Genomic DNA, 25,077 nt, shown 5'->3' on the forward strand with positions numbered 1-25,077 from the left:
AGTTGATTATATTCTGAGTATGATTTAGCTATGTGATTCCATTTTGGGGGTTTTTGTTTTAAATGTGTGTGTGTGTGTGTGTGTGTGTGTGTATGTGTGTGTATGACATGTAAAAGCCTAAATAGTAATAATCTTTTTATTCACCTTTGTTAAAAAGCTCCTCATTAGAACAATGGATCTTTTTCTCACTGAATATTACATAGAAGGTTGAAAAAAAACAGGGTTCAGAAATCATACATTTTTTGGTTTATGAACCAGAGGCACATTTAAGCATATTCAGAATATATTTGTACCAAGAAGATCATAGGAGAATTTGTTAGGTAATCTCCTGCTTTGCCAATCATGTGAATGTAAAATGAAATGGTTTTAGGATAGTTTTAGGATGTGTGCCAAGACTAGCTCTTAGTAGCCAGCATGGGTTCCCTATGTTCACAGTTTTTTATTGATAAGTCAAAGTTATTTTCTTGTTTCCAATGTCTGACACAACTCCCATTTACCATATTTTTCAGATTACTGAAAATGCTTCTACTATGATAATTCAGTGTTCCTTATGTCCTCTTAAACAAAACCTGGATGAAAGGAATTACATCAAAACCTGAGTAATTAGAAGGGAATAAAAACAATAGTCTCTCATTTTGTGAGAGAATAGAGAAGTCTGACAACTGCACCTACTCTTTCCACCCCCTGGCATGCATTTTATGGAATTTGAAAGTTGTATCTGATTGTAAGTACTATTTCTAAAAGAGGCCATGTACAGAAGTGAACTGCTAGACATAAGAGTTAGGAGGTTTGAATTTAACTAGCTGAGTTTTCTTGGAATAATCACTTTACTTCTCTGAGCCTCAGTTTCCTCATTTGTAGAATGGAGATAATACTTTTATTGCCTACTTAAAAGGGTTGTGAGGAAATTGCCTTGTAAATGTCTCAAAGCACTGTGTAAATGTGATCTATTATTTTTAGTTCTTGATCTTTTTTGAAGGGTATAAGAACGTGAATCATTTTTCTGGATTTATTTTATATTTAATCCTTTGCCAAACTCATTTTCATAATTTAAAAAAATAGTCCCTTGCATTTTCTAAAAACACAATCATGCTGTATGTAAGTAGGGATATTTTAAACTTTGCCAATGTTTACCCTTTTGATTTTATTTTGACTCATTGCCATTCACTGCAGGCAGTCTAGCAATTTTCTGTCTTTCCTGTTATCTTTACTGGATCTTGCTGTCCATACAGGCTCACCATAAATATATGTCCTGTATTCTTTGTTCAGTACATTCTTTCTGTGGATTCAAAGAATTCTAAAACAATCTTTTTGGAGGATTTTGTCTTACCCAGTATTCTTCCAAACTGGAAAGTAGTTAATATGAATAAAGTTATGTGAGAGACAAATGGTTGGGCAGCTAGGTTGCCTAATAGTAAAGGGCTGGGCCTAGAGTTAGGAAGATTCATTTTCCTGAGTTCAGATCTTACTGCTGTGTGACCCCAGACAAGTCGCTTAATTTTTTTTTGCCTCAATTTCCTCATCTATAATATGAGCTGAAGAAGGAAATGCCAAACCACTCCAGTATTCTTGCCAAGAATGAGGTCAGAAAAGTAGTCACAAAGAGTCAGACACCACTGAAAATCACTGAACAACAAAACCAAATAATAGATAATAAGGTCACCAAAACAGGGAGAAGCTGTACACTGGTGTCAACTCAAAAATGGGAGCATGGCTTCTGAGAAAAGTTTTGCCATTGATTCCTTATGATACCTTTAAATTGAATTACAAATGATGTTGGGAAACAAGGATTTAGGAGTCTTAAAACAGAAAGCACGTTCACCTTAATGGTTCAGCAAAGTCTTTTAGATGACTCTGGGAATAGACTAAAGCATGAATGTCCTAAGCTAGCTAGTTGAATTGCATGCCAGAGTGAAGTGAAGCCTTGAACTCAGGTGAATACTAGGGAAGTTAGTGGTTCCTGCCCTGCAATATTGTCAACTGTAATTTGCCAAGTTGAGCAGACATTTTTCAAGAGTATACAAGGATCTCTGTTTAGCCTTAAGGATAGAAAAATCATAAAAATTAATAAATATACTTCTGTGCTTGTCTCTTTCTTATCTTCTTTTTAAGTTTAGATTCCTGTTAGTTGGTTGGACAATCTAGAGATGGCAAAGTCTCTTTCTTTGAGCAAGAAACATTCTTCTAGAGCAAGTCAATAGTTTATATATGTAGAAGGTGACACTTTATTGAATGCTTTCCTTGCCAGAACCCACTGAGATCAAGTTAGTGCCCTGTTAGTATTATCATTTTACAGATGATGAAGCTCAGAGAAGTTAGAACCGTGGAAAAGAGTGAAATGTCTTGGAAATAATGTAACTAGGCTAGAACTTGACTTTCAAGTTTTATTATTCTTTTTACTATAATTATTGCTTGTCAGAATTGTGAGTTTAAGATAAGTTTGTATATAAATTGTCATATATAGATATAAACCATTATTTATATTTATTTTTTCTCTCATACTTAAACAGGACATTAAATTTCCCTCCATTTCTTCAATAAACCTTAGAAATACCATTTAATCCTCTTTTGTAAATATCAGTTCTTTTAAAATGTGTCATTTTAAAACCAACTTATTACTTTGATGATTCCTGTCCTTTGCCCCATCTGCCCCTGTTTTTAAGAAATTTAATAATCTAGACAAAGAATCTGAAGTTATACAGTTGAGAAAGATGCGTCTAAATTAAGGCAAATTGGCATAGAGAGGAATACTTGCATGATATTCACAGTAAAAGTGAAATGTCATTTGTGTAGACTCTTGTCAAGGGTACAGGTTAAAGCCCATTTACATTCTACCTACCATTCCATGCATTCCTGTTCTGCTTCCTATAAATCCATGATAGAAAGTCTACCTAGCCCATCTGAGGCCTTCCTCTAGGCCTTGTAATATTTTGTGGGTACAGATCAGCCTCTGGATTGACCTGCTGGCACAACACAAGCAGCTGTCACATTCAGTCAGCAGGCTTAGACCACTTTTTTCACATTGATCAGAAGCCTATAATACCATTTGCAATTCAGTTCACTTTAGTCATTATTGATAATTTAATGCTGGCAGCTTATGTCTTGCATCCATTTCTTCATTACCCTTTGGATTACTTGCAGTATTTATTCTTAAGATTCATGATGTGTTGTCATGTCACATCTCAGGGATGTTGGTATTAAAAAAAATGGGAAGTACTGTCATGGAGCGAATGGCGGAGTTTCTGAAATGGCATAGTTTCTCTCGTTTGTATTTATTCTATCAAGAGTTTGTATGAGACACAAGGAATAGTAGGTAGAAGATCTTGCGCTGTTTTTTTGTTTTGTTTTGTTTTAATAATAAAATAAGAAAGGGCCCTGGCTCACTGAATTAGATTTCTCAATGGAAGATATATTAGGATAGACAAGAATAAGAATGCAGGGATAGGCTGTAGTCTGCTTAGATGAAGAAATATTCATATTAGCCAGACTATGTACTCATCAAAATATTGAAATAGGTACCATGTAAAGGTACAATTAAATTTCTTAGGCACTTCTGCCACTCGCATTTGTACAGTGTTCTAAGTGATGAAAATTGTGTGGGGGTGTTTCATTATTGAATTTTCTTTTTAGAATTTATGTGATTGAAAAAAAGCTAATCAGATCATAGTAGAAGGTACACAAATCCTCCTCCCTTTTTTTTTTCCAGAGAGTAGGGTGGCAGCACCTGAATGGTTTTCTGTCCATGTGCATCCTGCAGTAGTTTTCTTGGACAGTTCCCACCTACCTGTCACTCATTCTGCCGTCTTTGTGGTCAATCACCAGCTTGACAAGCGTGACTGAGCCATTGGGAGCCTGAAGCCAAAGCACATGCTAGGGCAGGGACTGGTCTGGGATTGGGCTATCTGAATCTGGTTTCCATGATTCTGCTTCTTTTTTTTTTTTTTTTTTTTTTTTACTGAAAGTTATTGATTTTTATTTAATTTTTTATTTTATTTTATATATATAACTTTTTTTTTTTGACAGTACATATGCATGGGCAATTTTTTACAACATTATCCCTTGCACTTACTTCTATTCAGATTTTTTTCCCTTCTTCCCCCAACCCCCTCCCCCAGATGGCAGGCAGTCTTATACATGTTAAATATATTACAATATATTTTAGATACAATATATGTGTGTAGAACCAAATTTCTTGTTGCACAGGAAGAATTGGATTCAGAAGGTAAAAATAACAGTTTACACTCATTTCCCAGTGTCCCTTTTCTGGATGTAGCTGATTCTGTCCATCATTGATCAATTGGAATTGGATTAGCTCTTCTCTATGTTGAAGAAATCCACTTCCATGAGAATACATCCTCATACAGTATCATTGTTGAAGTGTATAATGATCTTCTGGTTCTGCTCGTTTCACTCAGCATCAGTTGATGTAAGTCTCTCCAATCCTCTCTGTATTCCTCCTGTTGGTCATTTCTGACAGAACAATAATATTCCATAACATTCATATACCATAATTTAGCCAACCATTCTCCAATTGATGGGCATCCATTCATCTTCCAGCTTCTAGCCACTATGAAAAGGGCTGCCACAAACATTTTGGCACATACAGGTCCCTTTCCCTTCTTTAGTATTTCCTTGGGATATAAGCCCAGTAGTAGTATGGCTGGGTCAAAGGGTATGCACATTTTGATAACTTTTTGGCCATAATTCCAGATTGCTCTCCAGAATGGTTGGATTCTTTCACAACTCCACCAACAATGCATCAGTGTCCCAGTTTTCCCACAACCCCCATGAGTCTGCTTCTTAATAGGGAGTTTAATCTCTAACAATAGTCTTGAATGAATCAGGGAACAAATATTTATGAAATGGCTACTACATACTAGGCACTATGCTGTTATTATTCCCATTGTACAGAAGAGAAATTGAGATAAAATGACTTGCCCAGCTGAAACTAGATTTAAGTTATGGACTTTCTGACTCCAGGCATCATCACTCCATTTATTACTACCTTGCTGCTTTTGGCTTATAAACTATCTCTACTTGGAATGAGTTGGGTGAAGATCAAAAATTCTCATTAAGTTTGACAACTTTAAACAAATATTAACATCTGTTCTGTAGAGGGTCACAGACAGTGTGAAAACTCTGGGTGAGGTATAAGACCCTTCAGCCCAGAGGGAACCTGCTGACAATGTCTGGTTCTACTCCCATCTTCTCTAAAGGCTTTCAGCTTTCCTGAGAAGTCAGGGGAGGTGACAACCTGTGTTGTGACTGAAGCAGAGTGATACCAGGTGGAAGAGTGATACCAGGTGCCAAAGTATGTATAATAGCAAGTTGTTCATGTGGTCCCATGTGGGCAGTATATACTTGGCACATGCCCAGTGTTGTTACATAAGGGTTTGAGGGTATAAAAAGGGGAAAGTCCTTGGAACAAATGGACTCCATTTTCCCACCATCCTTGGGAGTCCTGCCTCATCACTTCTCCACTAGGAAGGTATATTTTAATCACCCCAGCATGGGAGCTCTAGAAAGTAGGATACAACACTGTTCCATGAAAGAAAGGTATTATTATTCTAAGTATGTGAGATATAGGAATGAGAGTGAGCACAAAAACTACATTATGATAAAGGAAATGTACAAGTAAGTGTGACACAAGGGAGAAGGGGTTTTGGGCAAAGGAGAAATGCATGCAAAGTATGGAAGAACTTTGCATGGCCAAAGATGTAGGTATTCCTTTCCTCACTCTTTCCTTTTCCTCTTCGTTATCTTTCCCTTCCCATTTTTTCCCCTCCCCTTTTTCCTTTGAATCCTGAGCTTCCTTCAAGGCTCATTTCCAGTGCCAGCTATCATGGAAATCTTTTCTTGATACACCTCATTTGTTGGCACTTTTTCCCTTCTCAGATGTTGCTTCGAGTTTACTTACCCTGCTGTATGTTATTGTAAGCTCCTTGAGGCAATGGCATATTTTGGCTGATCCCTGAATCTTGAATTAGAAGACCCGCTCTTGACACTTTTTGACATTTAAAGTAGCCACGTGAACTTGGACAATACACTTCACTTTTCTGGATCACAGTTTTCCTATCTAGAGTGAGGTAGTTGGACAAAAAAGTTTAAGATCTCTTTTCTCCTCTATATTTTGTGAGTATAGGATGGGATGGGGGAAGAGCTAATATTCCAAATGGTTGGAACAGAGAATACCTAGAATAGACTATTATGAAGCAAAAGTAGTGAGATAGTTGGGAACCAGCATATAGTGGGGTAGTATTTGCTAATTGGTATTTTCTATAGACAGTAAGGAACTGCTAAATGTTTTTGAACTGGAGAGTGACAGATAATTATGGCAGCTGGGGTGAAGTATATTTATTGGAAGGGGAAACATAGGAGGCCAGTTAGCAGTCTGTGACAATAATTAAGGTGAGTGGTGATAGGGCCTGAATAGTGGTAACTATTTGATGTTGAAAGTGGTGAAAACTTGAGCTTCAGATTTCTTACCAAGTCACTGAATATATTTTATGTCTCCATTTGTTCTAGGAGACTAATGACTCTATTCCTAGGGGTATGATCCATATCCCAAAATTTCTGTTATCCCCCCAAATTACATATTGAGGTGGTCCCTGAGGTAGCAGAAATATATTGTATTGTTTCAGGAATTGGTGTCCTTTGAGGATGTAGCTGTGTATCTCACACAGGAGGAGTGGGGACTTCTGGATTCCGCACAGAAGCAACTCTATAGTGATGTGATGCTAGAGAATTATTGGATCCTTGTCTCCCTGGGTAAGAAACAATTTTTCTTGAAACCCTTCACAAATTATTACATGTGTGTACATATATATATATTTCCATATATTCTCCATTGTTGCATACTCCCATTTTCTTTTTTTTTTTTAGACATTACACTTTATTATTTTTTTTCTTTTTTTTTTAAATTAATTTTATAATTATAACATTTTTTTTTGACAGTACATATGCATTTTTTACAACATTATCCCTTGCACTCCCTTCTGTTCCGAATTTTCCCTCCTTCCCTCCACCCCCTCCCCTAGATGGCAGGCATTCCCATACATATTAAATATGTTATAATATATCCTAGATATAGTATATGTGTGCAGAACTGAATTTTGTTGTTGTTGTTGTTGTTGTTGTTGCAAAGGAAGAATTGGATTAGAAGGTAAAAATAACCTGGGAAGAAAAACAAAAATGCAAACAGTTTACACTCATTTCCCAATGTTCCTTCTCTGGGTATAGTTGATTCTGCCCATCATTGATCAATTGGAACTGAATTAGATCTTCTTTGTCAATGATAGCTATTTCCATCAGAATACATCCTCATACAGTATTGTTGTTGAAGTGTATAGTGATCTCCTGGTTCTGCTTATTTCACTCAACATCAGTTCATGCAAATCTCTCCAATCCTCTCTGTATTCATCCTGTTGGTCATTTCTGACAGAACAATAATATTCTATAACATTCATATACCACAATTTACCCAACTATTCTCCAATTGATGGGCATCCATTCATTTTCCAGTTTCTAGTCACTACAAAAAGGGCTGCCACAAACATTTTGGCACACACAGATCCCATTCCCTTCTTTAGTATTTCTTTGGGATATAAGCCCAGCAGTAGCACTCCTGGATCAAAGGGTATGCACAGTTTGATAACTTTTGGGGCATAATTCCAGATTGCTCTCCAGAATGGTTGGATTCATTCACAACTTCACCAACAATGCATCAATGTCCCAGTTTTCCCGCATCCCTTCCCACATTCATCATTATTTTTTCCTGTCATTTTAGCCAATCTGACAGGTGTGTAGTGGTATCTCAAAGTTGTCTTAATTTGCATTTCTCTGATCAATAGTGATTTGGAACACTCTTTCATATGACTGGAAATAGTTTCTTTTTCTTTCTTTCTTTCTTTCTTTTTTTTTTTTTTTGCATTATTTAGAGAATATTTTATTAGTTTCTGTAATCAAACCCATGTAAATAAGACCTTACATATTTCAGTGTGTTACCCCTGTACAAGGAAAAAAAATTAAGTTTAATGTTTCTAGACCAATATGGCTGTTAATTTCTGTACAATGCCAACTCAACACAGTACAAGTGGGATACTTTTCCAAAGTTGACATCACAGCTAAAGTTTCCAAAAATGCAAAATAAATAAATAAATAAATAAATAAATAAATAAATAAATAAATATATAAAGATAACCAATAGCAATTTGCTAGGCATCAATAGCAGCAACAGCCTTTCCAGGTTCTGCAGTCATTGAACAAAATTTATACACATTAGACTTTCAACTCACTGTTTCCAAAACAAAAACAAAACAAACCCCCTGAAAACATCTCCCTCCCCCCACAAAGAAGGTTTTTTTTTTTTTTTTTTTTTTTTTTAAATCCCAGAAAAACAGCATTCTGTTACTGATGTGGTACGAGCCTTTTATTAGCTTCTCAATCATCATCTGAAAAAAACATAAATCTAGAATAACATCATTAAAAACAGCTCTGGTATAGCTCGGTCACTACTACGTATCATAAGCAGATACAGGATATTTTACATTCACAGAAGTATAATACAGTACTGTCCTACAGCTATAATACTAGAGGATACAATTAAAAAGGCATTATTTGACTTGATTCTACTTTTCCAGCACAGAATGAGTAGGAAGGGTAGTGTGACACAGCTCTGATACAGAAATGTATCTCCTTAGATAGGAGTTCCATTAACTAGCCGCACAGATCTAAGTGCTTGTTGCTCTACATGACTGTTAGCTGAAAACCGATTAGAAAACTACTGGCTTCATAAAAAGGTGGCTGAGCAGAGAGGCAAGGAGGACTTGTTTGACTTAATGCAACAAGCCTGCCATGCCAGGGGAATGGATGCTTTCAGGAAGGAAGAAGATGCCAAGTAGCACATCACACTTTAGGCCACAATCTAAATACAGCATCATTTCAAACAGAAGCAGTAGCCAAACACTGGCCATTTGGGGAGGAAAAAAAATTTTTTTTAAAGGATGCTGACATGACTATGCATCCATCTGTTTACAGGGTCAAGGGAAGGGAGAGATCAGTTACTGTCCTTTGATTGTGTTCATTTAACTCGGCTTCCATGTCATAACAACAGCAAGCTGCCATAATACAAAATAAGGCTATTTCTGTCCAGCACCATCCATCTGCAGCTCTTATGCAAGGAGCCTAGAAAAAACGGAAATAGCAGCCAAAGAACATAAAAGAGCAATAAGAAAGCATCTCTGCTCAGGAGCTGGTAACACGCTGCATAAGTCACATTCTGAGTGCTGTGCTAGCTTGTCTTCATGCTTCTGCTATGGCAGGGAACCGTGAAGATTCTGCATTAGATGTATACAGGCCTGTTTGTTCATACATGGGCATCTCCATCCTGACTATAAAAAGGCACCCCCAACCAGTGCAGACCGACTTCTGGTGGGGCTACACAGAGCAGCTGCTGGTCTACAGAGCCTCAAGCTTTCCCTGGTATTGCAGCTGTCTGTGCCACACTGTCAATAGCTTATGTCCCTGTGCATCCTCCTGAGCCCTGATAGAAGAATGTTCCCCTCTCCCTTCCCCCACCTTTGGAATCCTGCAGCATTAGCTGAACTTGTTCTCCCCCCTACCCCCCATGGAAATAGTTTCAATTTCATCTTCTGAAAATTGTCTGTTCATATCCTTTGGAGAATGGCTTGATTTCTTATAAATTAGAATCAATTCTCTATATATTTTGGAAATGAGGCCTTTATTAGAACTTTTAAAATGTCAAAATGTTTTCCCAGTTTGTTGCTTCCCTTCTAATTTTGTTTGCATTAGTTTTGTTTGTATAAAAGCTTTTTAATTTGATGTAATCAAAATTTTCTATTTTGTGATCAATGATGATCTCTAGTTCTTCTTTGGTCACAAATTCCTTCCTCCACAAGTCTGAAAGATAAACTATCCTATGTTCCTCTAATTTATGATCTCATTCTTTATGCCTAAATCATGGACCCATTTTGATTTTATCTTGGTATATGGTATTAAGTCCTATTTTCATTTTTTATAGCTATGTTTTCCTTTCTTTTATTATTTACCACTTGTTTATCAATTTTACTGGTCTTTTTAAAAGGTTCTTTGTTGTTTTGTTTTGTTTTTTTTTACTGAATAATTTGTCCTCTTGCTTTCTATTTTGTTATTTTTTCTTTTAATTCTGATGAATTTTTATTTGCTATTTGCTTGAAGTGTATTGATTTGGTTGTCTGGAAAAGTTCATCATTATTTCAAAAGTTCATCAATTTCCTGATGGCATGCTTCTCAAGGTTCTGAATTATACTTGTGCTTTTGAGTGTGATGTTTTCAGCCATGTTGTCAAATGCCTTCAGTGAAGATGAAAACGATGTCAAAGTCAGCTACTGCACTGATGATAAATTTTTCAACTTGAAAAGACCAATACTAAAGTGAAGGGGAGGGGGGTTAGTGTGCAAATTTTTTTTGTGCGTATGTGTGGTCAATGAACAAAACAGAATTGAAGTAACTCAAAAGAAACATAAGCTGTGCAGATTTAGAGATGTCACCTCAAATGATCACATGGAACTATATGTTCCTGAATTGTGGTAGAGCATTTTGATCTCTTATTGGTCTGATCAGCCACAGTTGGACACATTGTAACTTGATTCTAACATAGTGATATCATTTTCAAGAATGAAAAACAACAATCATCAGTTGATTTGCATAATTTTTAAAAATGCAAACTTAACTCATTTATCTTTTCTTTTTCTCCTTTGTGTGTGTAAATTTACTTCTAAGAACTGTTATAGACCTTAAAATTTTGGATGATAAATTTATGTTTTATTTTACATTTTGACCTTTGTCCTTTGACCAAAGTTTATTCAATAATTCCCACTGATACCCATTTATATATTCATATTTTGATATTTTCTTGTTTATTATTTGTGCTGTATCCTGTTAATTTAGTGTTGATATTTTCTGTTTCAGAATTTATTTGTATTAGAAGACGCTTGATTTTTATGAATATCCCATATGAATGTATATGAATAAAAACTACATTTCCTGTTTTCCCCATTCACATTTAAGATTTTTCAAGATTACCATTTCTTATTTATCTCTTTGTTAATATTCTTCTAGTGGGATGTTGAAATTATCCACTATTTTATTTTTTTTAAATTCATTTTGCAGTTGAATTAAGGATTAAATATCCTTTAAATATTTAGTTGCTATGATGTTGACATACATTTAATATTGATAGTTTTTTGTTGTCATTGGTACTTTTCCACATTATATATTTCTTTAAATACTTTCTAATTTGAAGTCCAGAGATTAAGTGACATGTTCATTATTAGACAACTAGTTCTATTAGAATCAGTCAGAAGTCAAAAAGACAGCAATCACAATATTCCTTCTAATAATGCAGTTCACAACCCCTCCAGTCCTGCCCATCTTTTATGAGTCCTTGTCCTCCTACAAACCAGTCATAGGGTGACTGTGGGAGCCAGAGGAGTCTTTCTTGTATTTTCTTGGCATTGTGTAGAAAACAGAAAGGCTATCTGTGAAGGTCCTGTCATCTCTAAGTTGTCCTTCCAGACCATGTCTAAACTCAATCAACCAATCAGACTGTTCTCCAGGCTCAATGTTGCTTCTTTTATCCTCATAGAGAATGAGCATGTGAGAACTCTATGGGGCCTGGGGAAATACTTCAACCAATGAACTTGCTCCTCTTAAAGGTGCAAACTTCTTTAAACATGTAAACTCCTCCTCAGAAGTCCAAAGGAGTAAACTCCCCCTAAAGGCCGCAACTAAAGGTGTGAATTCTGAGCTAGAAAATTGCCCAGACAACCTGAGTTTCTCACCTTATAATCCTAAGAGCTATCTACTTCTTACTGTCAGGACTGGTTCAGCTCATCTTTTTTTTTCCAGTCATACACAGATGTCTCTTTGACATTTTTGCATATATTTATTCCTGTTTATACTGTATGAACTGAATATGTTGTTTCCCATTAGAATATAAGTTTCTTGAAAGCAAGGACTGTTTCATTTTTTCTTTGTATTCTGTGCACTTAGAAAATTGTGCAGCACTTAGTTTTCTTTGCTCACTTCCAAACAGCTTAGTTTCATCTTATCTTGCTATGTAATTACTTAAGTGTAGCTATTTTCTTAATTCTCATAGGTTTTAGGGGGGTGTTATTTATTTAATCATTTAATTTGTTAAATGTTTTTTTTTTCCATTTTCTTTGATCTTTCATATCCTGAGGAAGTTCTGTTTTTCTGACACAGAAAACCACATTTCATTTTCTTTCCTTTAATCAGGATTTCCCATCTCCAAACCTGAGATCATCTGCCAACTGGAACAAGGGAAAGAAGCATGGGTCTTGGATATACAGATGCCTAAGGAATGGGTGCTCTCTAGAAATACCTACAGAGGTGAGTTTGTGAGAACCAGTTTCATTGAGGTTAAAAAGTAATAATATCACATAGCACACAAGTAATAAATAATAAAGAATAAAGAATATGATTTTATAGCACTTAATTGTCAGTAATATAAATATAGTTAACTGAGGCTTAGGGAGGTGATTTACCCTTGGTCATGTAGTTAATAAATGGCATGCTGGAACTCTAATGCAGATTCTCTTATACCAAACCTATTGCTGCTTCCAGTCTATTCCATGCCACCCTTGTTTTTGTGTCCTTGGATCTGTGGTGTCACCCACGTGGGTATTTCCTCCACTGTTGTTAATTGTAATCATCCATTCTTTATCACTCTTTGTACTGCTAGACTTATATTCTCCCATAAGTCCTCCAAAGAAATATGCTGAGAGGCCATCTTCTAGGATTTTATGTTTCATGGTTACTAGTGCATTGCCCAAACTTTCTGTTTTCCCTCTAGCTCTCAGGACATGAACAACTCACATCTTTTTCTAATTATTCCTTTCTATACTTATTACACCACTTACTGCACATAGATTGTCAGCAAAAATAAGTTGTAGCCTGCTTCCAACCCACTGTGCTTTTTTCCATAACCCTTTATGTCACCTTCTACTTTGATTCTTTGGATGATGTGAAGTCCGGGCTAGCTCCTCTGAAGGGCTCAGAATAATTCCTTGCCCCACATTGGGTGCCAAAACGTCAAGGCCTGTCGCTTTTCAATTGTAATCCTTCTCTGGGAGGAGATCTCTTTTCTGTAAAATCTTTTCCTCTGTGAGCAAGTTTCTTGGCAAGCTTCTGGAGCCTCCAGCCAGAGTGAAGGTAGAATCTTGAATCCTCTTTTTCCTGAATCCTGGCTCTGAATCTCCTTGAGCTTCCCTGAAGTTCTTCCGGGAAGTCTTGTTCTTCTCCCAGTCTAGACTCTCCTTCCAGATTGCTGTCTAAACTCAATCTCCCAGTCTAGACTGACTCCTTGCCCTACTGCCTCCTTTTTTATCCTAGCAGAGATTGGGCTAGTGAGAACTCCCAGGCACTTGTGGGAACTCCTTCAACCAATGAACTTGCTCCTTTTAAAGGTTATGTAAACTCCTTTTCAGAACTCCTTTTAAAGGTGTAAACTCCTTTAAATGTGTAAACTCCTTTCCAGAAGTCTAAAGGTATAAACTCCTAAAGGTGTGAACTCTGAGCTAGAGAATTGTTTAGACAACCTGAGTTATCACCTTGTAATCCTAACAGGATGAAGTGTTCTAATATTGATAATCACAAAACAATGCCAATAGAACATGTGAGTTTTCATATGTAGTGCACTAGGATAATGTTTAGCATTGTTAAAAACACTTTGAAATTTCCTAAATGCCATTTAGCTCACTCTCTGGACTCTTCAATTTTAGGTTTATTTCATTATCTACAATTCAAGTCCCAAATAAATGAACTAATGTATTACTAACTCAGTGAACTGGCCAACTTCATTTCATATTCAGTAGCAATTTTTCTTCCTTTAAGATTTTGCTGTGTGGACTATTTGGATGATCTCTCTTGAAAAGACTTTTATCTCATTGAGAGTATCCTATGATATTCTAGAAACTGATGCATTTTTAAGTAAAATATCATCTCCAAATAGGAACACTACAAAAAACTTCATCTGTAGGACATTTGTCTTTTATAACTTGTGTAAGATATTTTCTGTGACAGTAGTGTGAAGTGGACATTATCTCTCTGTTTTATTCCTCATTTGATAATAATTAGAGGGGGGCGGCTAGGTGGCACAGTGGATAGAGCACCAGCCTTGAATTCAGGAGGACCTGAGTTCAAATTTGACCTCAGACACTTAACACTTCCTAGCTGTGTGACCCTGGGCAAGTCGCTTAACCCCAGCCTCAGGGGAAAAAAAAAAAAAAGATAATAATTAGAGGGATACTGAACATTTATCTCTCTGGTTCTTCTCATCAAAGAATCATGTATGAAATATTAATACTATGTGATTAATGTTCCCTTCTTTCTTTCTCTTCTCATTGGAGGAGAACCCTCAAGGCTGAATTTTTTTAAAGCCATTTTTTATAACAATAAAACAACAAATAGAGCTGACTCATATTCCTTGTTGTTGCTAGTCAATTTCACATTTATAAAGATAAAGTTTTCTTTAAAGAATTGTTTGGGAAAACTTGTTTCTTTTTTTTGTTAAGGATAGTTTCAGTATATGTACAGATTATTTTTCATAATCCTTTTATAAAGGCAGTTTAAGTAGATATAAAGGTTATTAGTTATTGGTATTCTCCTAATTGCTTTTTTGGTGGGAATTATAGTGATTTAAAAAATAATTTTGGCCTTTCTTTACTTGAGATGTCTTCTAAAATGATCTCTCTTGCATTTACCATAGTCTCTTGCCTACATCTTTTTCTTCCCTCAAATCTCCCTCTCTCAGCTTAGAACCTTGTCATATGTCTTATTGAAAAATTAAGGACATTCAGAAGAGCTCCTTCTCCTCATCTCATATCACCCAAATATCTTCTGTCAGTATCTCTTCCTTCATCCTTGCCTTACATAATGAAGGGGGCCTTGTCTCTGCTAACAGAAACCAGATGCTGTGTAAAAATTCACTAGGGTTATTTATCAATACTAGACTTCAGTGAATGCAAGAGTTTCCTAATCAGTACCAGAAATTGAGTGAGTATCTAAATTAGTTATCAGAGATTTCTAAAGTTGTTAGTGTGTAACCATTATAGTTGTCTAGGAGTATCTTCCAAATCAGGAACTAAAGTTATTCACATGTTTGACACAGGATCAGAATGAGTCTGGGAAGTTGAAAAGTACAGGTAGTTTGTCATTGCTTATGTGCTTATTGGTCATTAGTACTCCTTAGCCTAAATGACTCCACATTGCAATCCTATCACTTATAATTACAGTATTATATATTTTTTTAAATCACAATTTATAATTTTCCTTTTAGTCTTTCTTTAGGAGGGATACTATTTTTCCAGCAGTAATCAGTCCTTCATGTAAGAAATGATTCATTTGGACCTCTGCTTTATTCCTACCAATATTCATCAGTTTGATATTTTACATAAGTCATATAAGTATAATTAGATAAGATAGATTTTTTTAGTAGGTCTTTATAATGCACCTTGAATTTTAATGTAATGTTCAGTACTTGTTTACCAATAATGACGTTCACTTGCACAACCACAAGAATGCTTTCAAAAATATCTCCATCCTATTTTACTCAAATTCTATGTCCAGCATGGATAAGTTCCTTGATTCTGTGGTGTTCCCCACCTTAGTTTTGTACCTTCAGACTACCTTCTCATACCTAATATGAACAAGTGACATCTTATGACTAATTGGAGATGGATGGATTGGTCATTGGAAATGACTCTTTTGGCGCCCATCTTAATTTTTGTTCTCAAAAACAAAGTCTATCAACTAACAAGATTCTGCATTTTACCATGCCTTTTTTGCATATTTGATAATCATTTCCTTTAAAAGTAAAGTCCTGGAGATCAGGAGCATCTCAGATAGTGAGAAAAACCTGAGGTCCACTTCATTAGAAATACCATAGGCTCTTTATTAAAGTTCCATTGGCTCACAGCTTTGTCTCCGTTTCTTTTATTGTAGGTTGAATAATTTTAAACTCCACATTCATACCTTTTCCTAGGTTTGGCCCTTCTGATACATTGCAAGTTCTTCTCCTTACATTTAACTTACTTTCCTAAATTCCCTTCTTGACTTCCTGAACTATATTCAATCCACATTTATTAGTGACTTTCATTCTCATTCTTCTCTCCAAAAACTACCTTGTATACATTTTGTATATATTCTATATAGATTTATGTTTATACGTGTTATCTCCTTCATTAGAAGATAAGCTTCTTGAAGACACAGACATCTCACACACAATCTAGCATATAATAGGTCCTTAATAGATGTTTATTGAACAATACTATATGAAGATATATTCTGATTGAAGTGGATATCTCAACATAGAGATGATCTAATTCAGTTCCAGTTGATCAATGATGGACAGAATCAGCTACACCCAGAGAAGGAATAGTGGGAATTGAGTGTAAACTGTTTGCATTATTGCATTATTGTCTTTCTACCCAGGTTACTTTTACCTTCTGAATCCAATTCTTACTGTGCAACAAAAAACTCGGTTTTACACACATATATTGTATGTAGGACATACTGTAACACATGTAACATGTATGGGATTGTCATCTAGGGGAGGGGGTAGAAGGAGGGAGGAGAAAATTCGGAAAAGAAGTGAGTACAAGGGATAATGCTGTAAAAAAATTACCCATGCATATGTAATGTCAAAAAATTATAATTATAAAATTAATAAAAATAAATATGATCCAGAAAAAAAAAAGTAGATGTTTGTTGATTAATTGACTGATTTCATCTCTGTTTTGCTTGTTTTGCTTAGTCTAAGAATTCTTTGAGGCGTTTCCTAGTTGGCTTTGCTGAAACCTTTGTCTTTTTATCAATAACTTAAACCCTAGGATTCCTTTCAGATAAACTTTTTTTTAACTGGGCAATTTCTAATGCTTTTGAATTTTTTTGTTTTGTTAAAACACTAACTTTAAATTAATATTTGTTCTATAATTTTCCTAATGTACAGGAATGGATATATTATTGTATTGTTTTGCATTTTCAGGTTGTAAGTTCAGATCTGAGAACAAGAATTTAACTCTAAGGCCAGAAATCCAGGAGAAGGTTAAATTACATGAAAATATATCAGACAGATCTCAAAGAAATGGATTTGAAATACCTGAGTTTGATGCACACTTTGAACAGAACAGCAATTTAACTAGTCAGATAAAAACCTCCAGAGAGGAGAATCAGCTTGAATATATTTTACACCATAGAGGTCCTGAGTCAGTAGAAGTTTTCCATAACAAAACAACCAAAGAAGAAAGAAGCCAAGAATATAATGAATTTGTTAAAACTTTTGATTGGAGCTCAAAGTTTATTCCATATCAGAGAGTTTCTGCAAAAGAAAGAGGATATGAATGTGTTATATGTGGCCAAAATTTTCCCCAGCTTTTAACTCTTACTGAGCATCAGCAAAATCATTATAAAGGAAACCACTATAAATGTCAAAATTGTGGCAATGTCTTCAATCAGAAGTCAGAATTCATAAGACATCAGATAATCCATATATCAGAAAAAACTTTTCAGTGTAATGATTGTGGAAAACTTTTTGGTCATAGCTCACATCTTACTGAATTTCAGAGCATTCATACAGAGGAGAAACCTAATAAATGTAACAAATGTGGGAAAGCCTTTGATTTAAACTCAGAACTTATTTTAGATGTAGAAAAAGCTTTCTACGAATTTAATGATGGTGGAAAAACTTTCACGCAATTGTCAGGTTTTATTAAGCATCAGAAAATTCATGCTGGAGATGGCATTTATAAGTGCAATGAATGTGGAAGAGTTTTAAACAGTAAGCTACATCTTATTGAACATAGCAGAATTCATACTGATGAGAAACCATTTCACTGTAATGTATGTGGGGTAATCCTAAGGAGCAGGTTTAGCCTCATTCAGCATCTCAGAATTCATACTGATGAGAAATCTTTTCAGTGTAATGAATGTGGAAGAATCTTGAACAGTAGGTTAAGTCTTATTCAACATTGCAGAATTCATACTGGTGAAAAGCCTTTTAAATGTGATGAATGTGGGAAAGCTTTCACTCAGTTAATTGATTTTGTTAATCATCAAAGAAGTCATACTGGTGAGAAACCTTATGAATGTAAGGAATGCAAAAAAGCCTTCACTCAATATTCAGTCCTTATTCGACATCAGAGAGCTCACACTGGAGAGAAGTCATTTAAATGTAATGAGTGTGAAAAGGCTTTCAATAGACAGTCAGTTCTTAATGTACATAAGAGAGTCCATACTGGGGAAAAGCCATATGAATGTAATGAATGTGGGAAAACCTTCTGTCGGAGTTCCACACTTAGCCAACATCAGAAAATTCACACTGGAGAGAAACCGTTTAAATGTAATGATTGTGGAAAACGCTTTGGTCGTAGCTCCCATCTTACTGAACATCGGAGAACTCATACAGGGGAGAAACCCTATAAATGTAACAAATGTGAGAAAGCTTTTAGTTTGAACTCAAAGCTTATTCGACATGAGAGGGTTCATACTGGAGAGAAACCTTATGAATGTAATGACTGTGGGAGGACTTTCACACAGTTGTCAGGTTTTATTAAGCATCAGAAAATTCATACTGGAGATGGTACCTATAAGTGCAATGAATGTGGAAGGGTTTTAAGCAGTAAGCTACGTCTTATTGAACACAGCAGAATTCATACTGGTGAGAAATCTTTTCAATGTAATGTTTGTGGGAGAGGCCTTAGAAGCAGGTTAAGCCTCATTCAGCATCTCAGAATTCATTCTGGTGAAAAACCTTTTCAGTGTGATGAATGTGGAAGAACTTTAAGCAGTAGACTAAGCCTTATTCAACATTACAGAATTCACACTGGTGAAAAACCTTATAAATGTGATGAATGTGGGAAAGCTTTCACTCAGTTAATAGGTTTTGTTAACCATCAAAGAAATCATACTGGTGAGAAACCTTATGAATGTAAGGAATGTAAAAAAGCCTTCACTCGACACTCGGTCCTTATTCGACATCAGAGAACTCATACTGGAGAGAAACCATTTAAATGTAATGAGTGTGGAAAGGCTTTCAATAGACGTTCAGTTCTTAATGTACATAAGAGAGTCCATACTGGGGAAAAGCCATATGAATGTAATGAATGTGGGAAAACCTTCTGTCGGAGTTCTACACTCAGCCAACACCAGAGAATCCATACTGGAGAGAAACCATATCAGTGTAATATGTGTGGGAAAACCTTCAGGTGCAGCCCATACCTTACTGTACATCAGAGAGTTCATACTGAAGAAAAACCATATGAATGTAATGAATGTGGAAAAGCCTTCAGTTTGAGCTCTAGGCTCCTACGACACCAGAAAATTCACACTTCAGAGAAGTTTACTGCATTATAAATTCCATGATATTAGGGGCTTTATAGCTCTCAGTTCAGAAAGATAATAATTTTCAGTGTTCTATAATAGTATCCTGCACTGAGTAGGGTCTCTGGTTAATGGTTGTTTTAAATGTGGAAAATCCTCCTTCAATCAGTTTTAACTTCAATAGTGAAAAAACTGATGATTGTGAACTTTGGGAGCAAACAAATCATTTTATTGATATATTTTGGTTTTACATTATATATTTCCAAATTATGTCCACTTTGTGAGATGTTTCTTGTAACAAAGTAAAACAGTAAAATAAAATTAATGATAGTGACCCCAGGTGAAAATTCATGTAAAATTTCACATCTGCAGTACTCTTCCACCTCTTAAAAAAATGAACAGAAATGTTTTCACTCCTCCTGCTCCACTCACTGAAAAAAATAAAAGAAATTAAATTTTTAACAATTATATATAATTCAATAAAACATTCCCCCAATGGCTATATGCCAAAATGTGTCTTGTTTTGTATCCTAAATCTATTATCTCTCCAATGGATAGAACATTTAAACAATATTCCTTTGGAATTGTGAATAGTGGTCGTTATGTGATTCTTATAGTTTGTCTCAAGTGTTATTAAAATGTATATTGTTCTGGTTCTTTTATTATTTTTTTACAAAAAACATTGAAACTCTTCATTATAATGTTGATGTTATAATACAAATTATTCCTGTTTTTTTTCCACTTCATTCTGCATCAGTTCTTAAAATGCCATGTTTCCTCATTTCTCATAGCATAATAATAGCAGTGGATTACATTCATAAACTAAAATTTAATCACAGTCATTCCTCTATTCTTTCAGTTTCCAATGTTTGCCATTACAAAAATTACCAATCAGATTTATGGATAGGAGAAAAATTCATGACTAAATAAAAAAATGTAGAGGATCATAGAAAATAAAATGGGTGGTTTTGATTATGTAAAAAGTTTCTGTACAAACATCTTTTTGTTTCTCAATACAAATATGTGTAAAGATACTTTTAAACATTTTGCAAGATTTTGTGTTCCAAATACCAAGCTGATACAGGTTATATATATACAGTACTTTTAAGCAGATTTCCACATTTGTCATGTTACGCAAGAAAAATCAGACCAAAAGGGAAAAAATACACAAAAACAATTAAAAAAAAAAAAAAAAGGAAACTATGCTTTGATCCACATTTAGTCTCCATAGTTCTCTGGATGCAGATGGCATTTTCCATCTCATCTATTGGAATTGTTTTAAATCACTGAATTGCTGAGAAGAGCTAAGGTTGTCCTAGTTGAACATCACATAATATTGCTGTTATTGTGTAGTGTTCTTTTGGTTCTGCTCACTTCACTCAGCAGCAGTTTATATAAATCTTTCCAGGCTTTTCTGAAATTAGTCTGCTCATCATTTCTTATAGAACAATATTACTATTCCCCTATTGATGGGACATTCATTCAATTTCCAATTTCTTGCCACTACAAACTTTTGCACATGTGGATTCTTTTCCCTCTTTTATGATCTCTGGCATGCAGACCCAGCAGTGGCATTGCTGGATCAAAGGCTATGCATAATGGGATAAACCTTTGGATGTAGTTCCAAATTGCTGCTCAGAATGGTTGGATCATTTTCCTATTGGATGTCTTTTCCTGTTATCTGAGCCAAGCTCAGAGTTATGAAGTGGTACCTTAGAGTTGTCTTGATTTGTACTTCTCTAATCAATAGTGATTTAGAGCATTTTTTCATATGACTATAAACTTGAATTGAGAAATCAATTCTTGACTAATCAAGGCTTATTCTATAGTAGAAAATTGCCCAAGTCAGTTTGTATTTGTAATGATTATTGGGAAGTGGAATTTTTTATGTTTTACAACTAGTTTTTTAAAAGTATCTTCTATTGGCATGTGTATTCTGGCATATGCACATATGTAAAAAATAGTAAAACAATGATGGAAAATTAAAAAAAAATCATATGTGGTTGTACATATCTTTATAAAATTGCCATAATTTGTTCTATCTACCCCCAAAAGATAAGTATGTTGAACAATTTAACATAATAGTAACAAAACCATCCTCATTTTACTGATTTTTTTTTAAAGTCTGTGTATAAAACATGAGTTTATTGCTGTTATCTTTAATTCAGTAGTTGTAGTTGTATTTTTTTAAAGACATTGGGCTTAGTCTACTAAAATTAAATTCAATAGAAATGAATACAGAGTCTTGAGAAGGTGATATGGTATAATTAAAGAGAATTAGCCCTGGAATTAGGAAGACTAGTTTTGAGTCTTGCCTGTGTTATTAGCAGTGTGACTTCATTTATGCTTTTTATTATCGATAACATTGGTAGTTGGAAATTTTCATGCCAAGAGATTCTATTGAAATCACAAGTCTATCTTTAACTCCCCTCCTCCAAAAGTAAAAAAAAAAAAAAAAAAAAGTTTAAATGTGGGTACAAAAATAATCTTCCAATTAAAAGAGGTATGAATAATCCTTTTTCTGAAAAAGTTCTGGTGATTTTAGTCAGTTGAGTCAATATGTTAAAGTGTTTCAATGAGAATCCACCCCTGAATACCTCCCTCTAAAATTAAGAGGTAACATATTTTCAGTGAACTCTCTTTCTCCACACATTTACCCTACAAATTTACAAATCAACTTTTTACCACAATAAACAGCTTTGGTGAAGGATATCATATGTAAATACACATTGGAAATGTTACATTTTATAGTCATTCAATAATTGAGAGTCATCCTTGCCCCAAAAAAGTATGTCTCACTACTTTTTTTATATGATAAACATCCTGCCTCATGGTATAATTATCTGATTGACCACTGGCAAAATTGTCTTGGCACTTTTGAATATTGAGTTCTCTTATATTGTGTGGAAGTGGATATCCTTGGTCCTACTGAATGGGCCATTTCTGGACCTAGGGATGATTTGAACCAATAGAGATGTCTTCATACCTTGAGGAATTAGGCTTGTTGGTTGAAGGATTAAAGGGATGGCTGTGAAAATCAATTTTGAGAGAGTTTTCTCAATTGTGTAAGAAAGAATCCCTAATCAGAGAATCCTTTTTAGTAAATTATAAGCTCCTTGAGAGCAGGAAGTGTCTTAGCTGATTTTGTATCTCCTTCAGCATCAAAACTGAAATCCACACAATTGGTGTTTTAATAAATATTGTTTGATCACAACGTCAGTTGTACTTTTCATGCAAAAATATTGGTCAGAACAATCTTAATTTTGTCCTTAAAGAATTTGGTCATAGAAACCTTTCATTCCCCATAAATTGGGGTACCATTAGTGGTGATGAAGAAAGTTGTAATAAATGGCTACCTTTTGAGAAAAACATCATTCAAATGCTGGGCCATATACAAAGGAAAATGTTCTTTATATTAGTGAATGATCTATCCTGTTAAAAGTGTATAGAATTATTAGGACTGAAAGATCAAGGGAATATAGTAGGTATCATTTGCCTAGATTTTAACAGTATTTGGTAAAGTATCCCATTTTATTCTTGTAGAGAATAAGGAAGAATATAGTTCAAATGATAATACAATCAGATGAATTCTGAATTCATTGAATGGGCTGACTCAAAGAGTTATTAATGGTTCAGTGCAACTTGGCTTGCAAGGATCAGTGATTGGTCCTTTGCTATTTTTAATTAATGACTTGGATAAAGGCATAAATAATAATAGCTAATATGTTTATACCATTTACTATCTGCTAGGCAGTATATATGCTAAGCTCTTTATTAGTATCTCATTTGATCCTCACAACTACTCTTGGAAGTAGTGCTGTTTCTCCATTTTACAGGTTAGGAACCTGGGGCAAACACAAGTGAAATGAATTATCACTTCGCCAAGTAAGTTGGTGAACAGCTGAGGCAAGATTTGTACTTGGGTCTTTCCTGACTTCAGGCCCAGTGTGCCAACAGCTACACTATGAAACATACATTAAATATGCAGATTAAACAAAGCTGGAAGTGTTACTTAAAATGTCAGAAAATTGATTAGAACATTGGGTTGAATTTAATATGATAAAATTCAACAGGAATAAACAAAGTCTTCCATTTATATTTTAAAAAAGCTTTCACAAGTACAAGATGAAGAAGACAACATAACAAGAGTTTGTCTGAAAAAGGTGTAAGGGTCTTAGTGAACTATAAGCACAATATGAATCAATGTTAATGAAATCTTAGACTGCATTAGGAGACATAACATGCAGGAATAAAGAAGTGATGGGTCCTTTGTTCCCCACCTGGTGATAACACGTGCAAATATCATTTAAGTTCTGGCTGCCACAATTTAAGGACATTGATAATTGGAGGTCTTTAAGCAAAGACTAGATAAGGACTTGTAATAATTCTTTTTGAGTACAGATTGGCTTAAATGCTGAGGTCCCTTCCAATTTTAAAAATATGATTCTGTAATTTCTATATAAACAGGTCGTTTCTTGCTATCAGTAATGTTAGATTACATTCTCAGTAATGTGATCTTTGTTTTCAAAGGGCACCAACAATTGAATAACTTTCATAATTTTGAATAATTTCCAGAACAATTGATCAATGAAGAAACATTTCTGTCTTTCCACAGCATCAACAGTGAATTTCCCATTGTTTAGCATTTTTGCTTGCTTAATGGATATGAGTTTGTTTTTAATTTTAGGACTTTTAAATTTACATTTTTATTGATTTTGGATTTCTTTTCTATTGTTGACAAGAAATAAATAGTTTTGAGAGTCATTAATCTACAGAAATCTATAGGAATTGATGAGATCACTAAGTGAATTAACGTAAAGAGAGAAAAGAAAAGGGTTCAGGACAGAACCGTGTGAGACATCCATTGTTAGAGGATTTGATATAGAAAAGAATCCTGCAGAAGAGACAGGTTTGATCAGATAGGAATGTTAGGGAAGAATGTGTCCAGAAAACCTAGACACAAGGGAGTATCAATGAAAAGAGGGTGACTCATAGTATCAAAGGTTGCAGAAAGATCAAGAATAAGATTGAGAAAAAACCACTGGATTTGGCAAAAGACATCACTGGTAATTTTGTAAAGAACCACTTTCATGAGATGAGGTGAGAAGTCAAATTATAATTGAGAGGAGAGAAAGTGAAACATCTATTATAGAATCTTTTCAAGGTGTTTAGCCACAAAGAGCCAATGAGATACATTGTGGTATTTAAGTGGGGATAAAAGGATCAAGCTAAGGTTTTTTTGAGGATAGGGGAAATATGAGCATATTTGTAGGCATTAGAGAAAGCCAATAGGGAGAGATGAATGATAATAGTGGTCATGATAAAGGGGAAATAAAGGGGATGAAATAGAATGGAATCATTAGTATAGGTAGAGAGGTTCGCCTTGGTAATAAATAAGGCCACTTCATTTGAGACAGATGAAGGAAAGAGTGGCAGAAGGCATTTCAGATGAAAAGGGAAGAGGGAGTTTACAGTAAATAGTCTCATTTTTTTTTTTTCCTGTTAAATATAAGGCAAGCTTCTCAGCTAGGACAGGAAAGAGTGTCAGAGGAGGTTTAGAGAAAGTTAAAAAGACTTTGAAGAGCTGCTGTGCAGAAGGAGATAATGAGTTGATAAGGAAGTATAGAAAGATTGCCTAGCAGCAGTGAGGACCCAGTTGAAGTTATGTAACAGTTTGTG

At 34.9% G+C, this 25,077-nt stretch overlaps 1 protein-coding gene across 12 annotated transcripts in view; it reads left to right on the top strand.

Moving 5' to 3' along the window:
• The window catches only part of LOC141540279 (uncharacterized), a 56,692-nt gene extending 34,080 nt beyond the window's left edge, over nt 1-22,612 (top strand). For 9 of the 12 annotated variants that reach the window (XM_074264098.1, XM_074264133.1, XM_074264142.1 and 6 more), the window contains 3 exons: nt 6,642-6,768; nt 12,298-12,411; nt 17,066-22,612. In XM_074264098.1, the coding sequence (XP_074120199.1) occupies nt 6,642-6,768; nt 12,298-12,411; nt 17,066-19,431 (2,607 nt within the window). In that variant the 3' untranslated portion in view covers nt 19,432-22,612. Of the gene's footprint in view, nt 1-509; nt 725-6,641; nt 6,769-12,297; nt 12,412-17,065 lie in introns of those variants that run through there. The other 3 variants (XM_074264179.1, XM_074264189.1, XM_074264210.1) reach the window with 3 other exon arrangements.
• Nucleotides 22,613-25,077: the final 2,465 nt, after the last annotated feature.

Source organism: Sminthopsis crassicaudata, chromosome 1, assembly GCF_048593235.1.
Source record: "Sminthopsis crassicaudata isolate SCR6 chromosome 1, ASM4859323v1, whole genome shotgun sequence".
NCBI classification, from domain to species: Eukaryota; Metazoa; Chordata; class Mammalia; order Dasyuromorphia; family Dasyuridae; genus Sminthopsis; species Sminthopsis crassicaudata.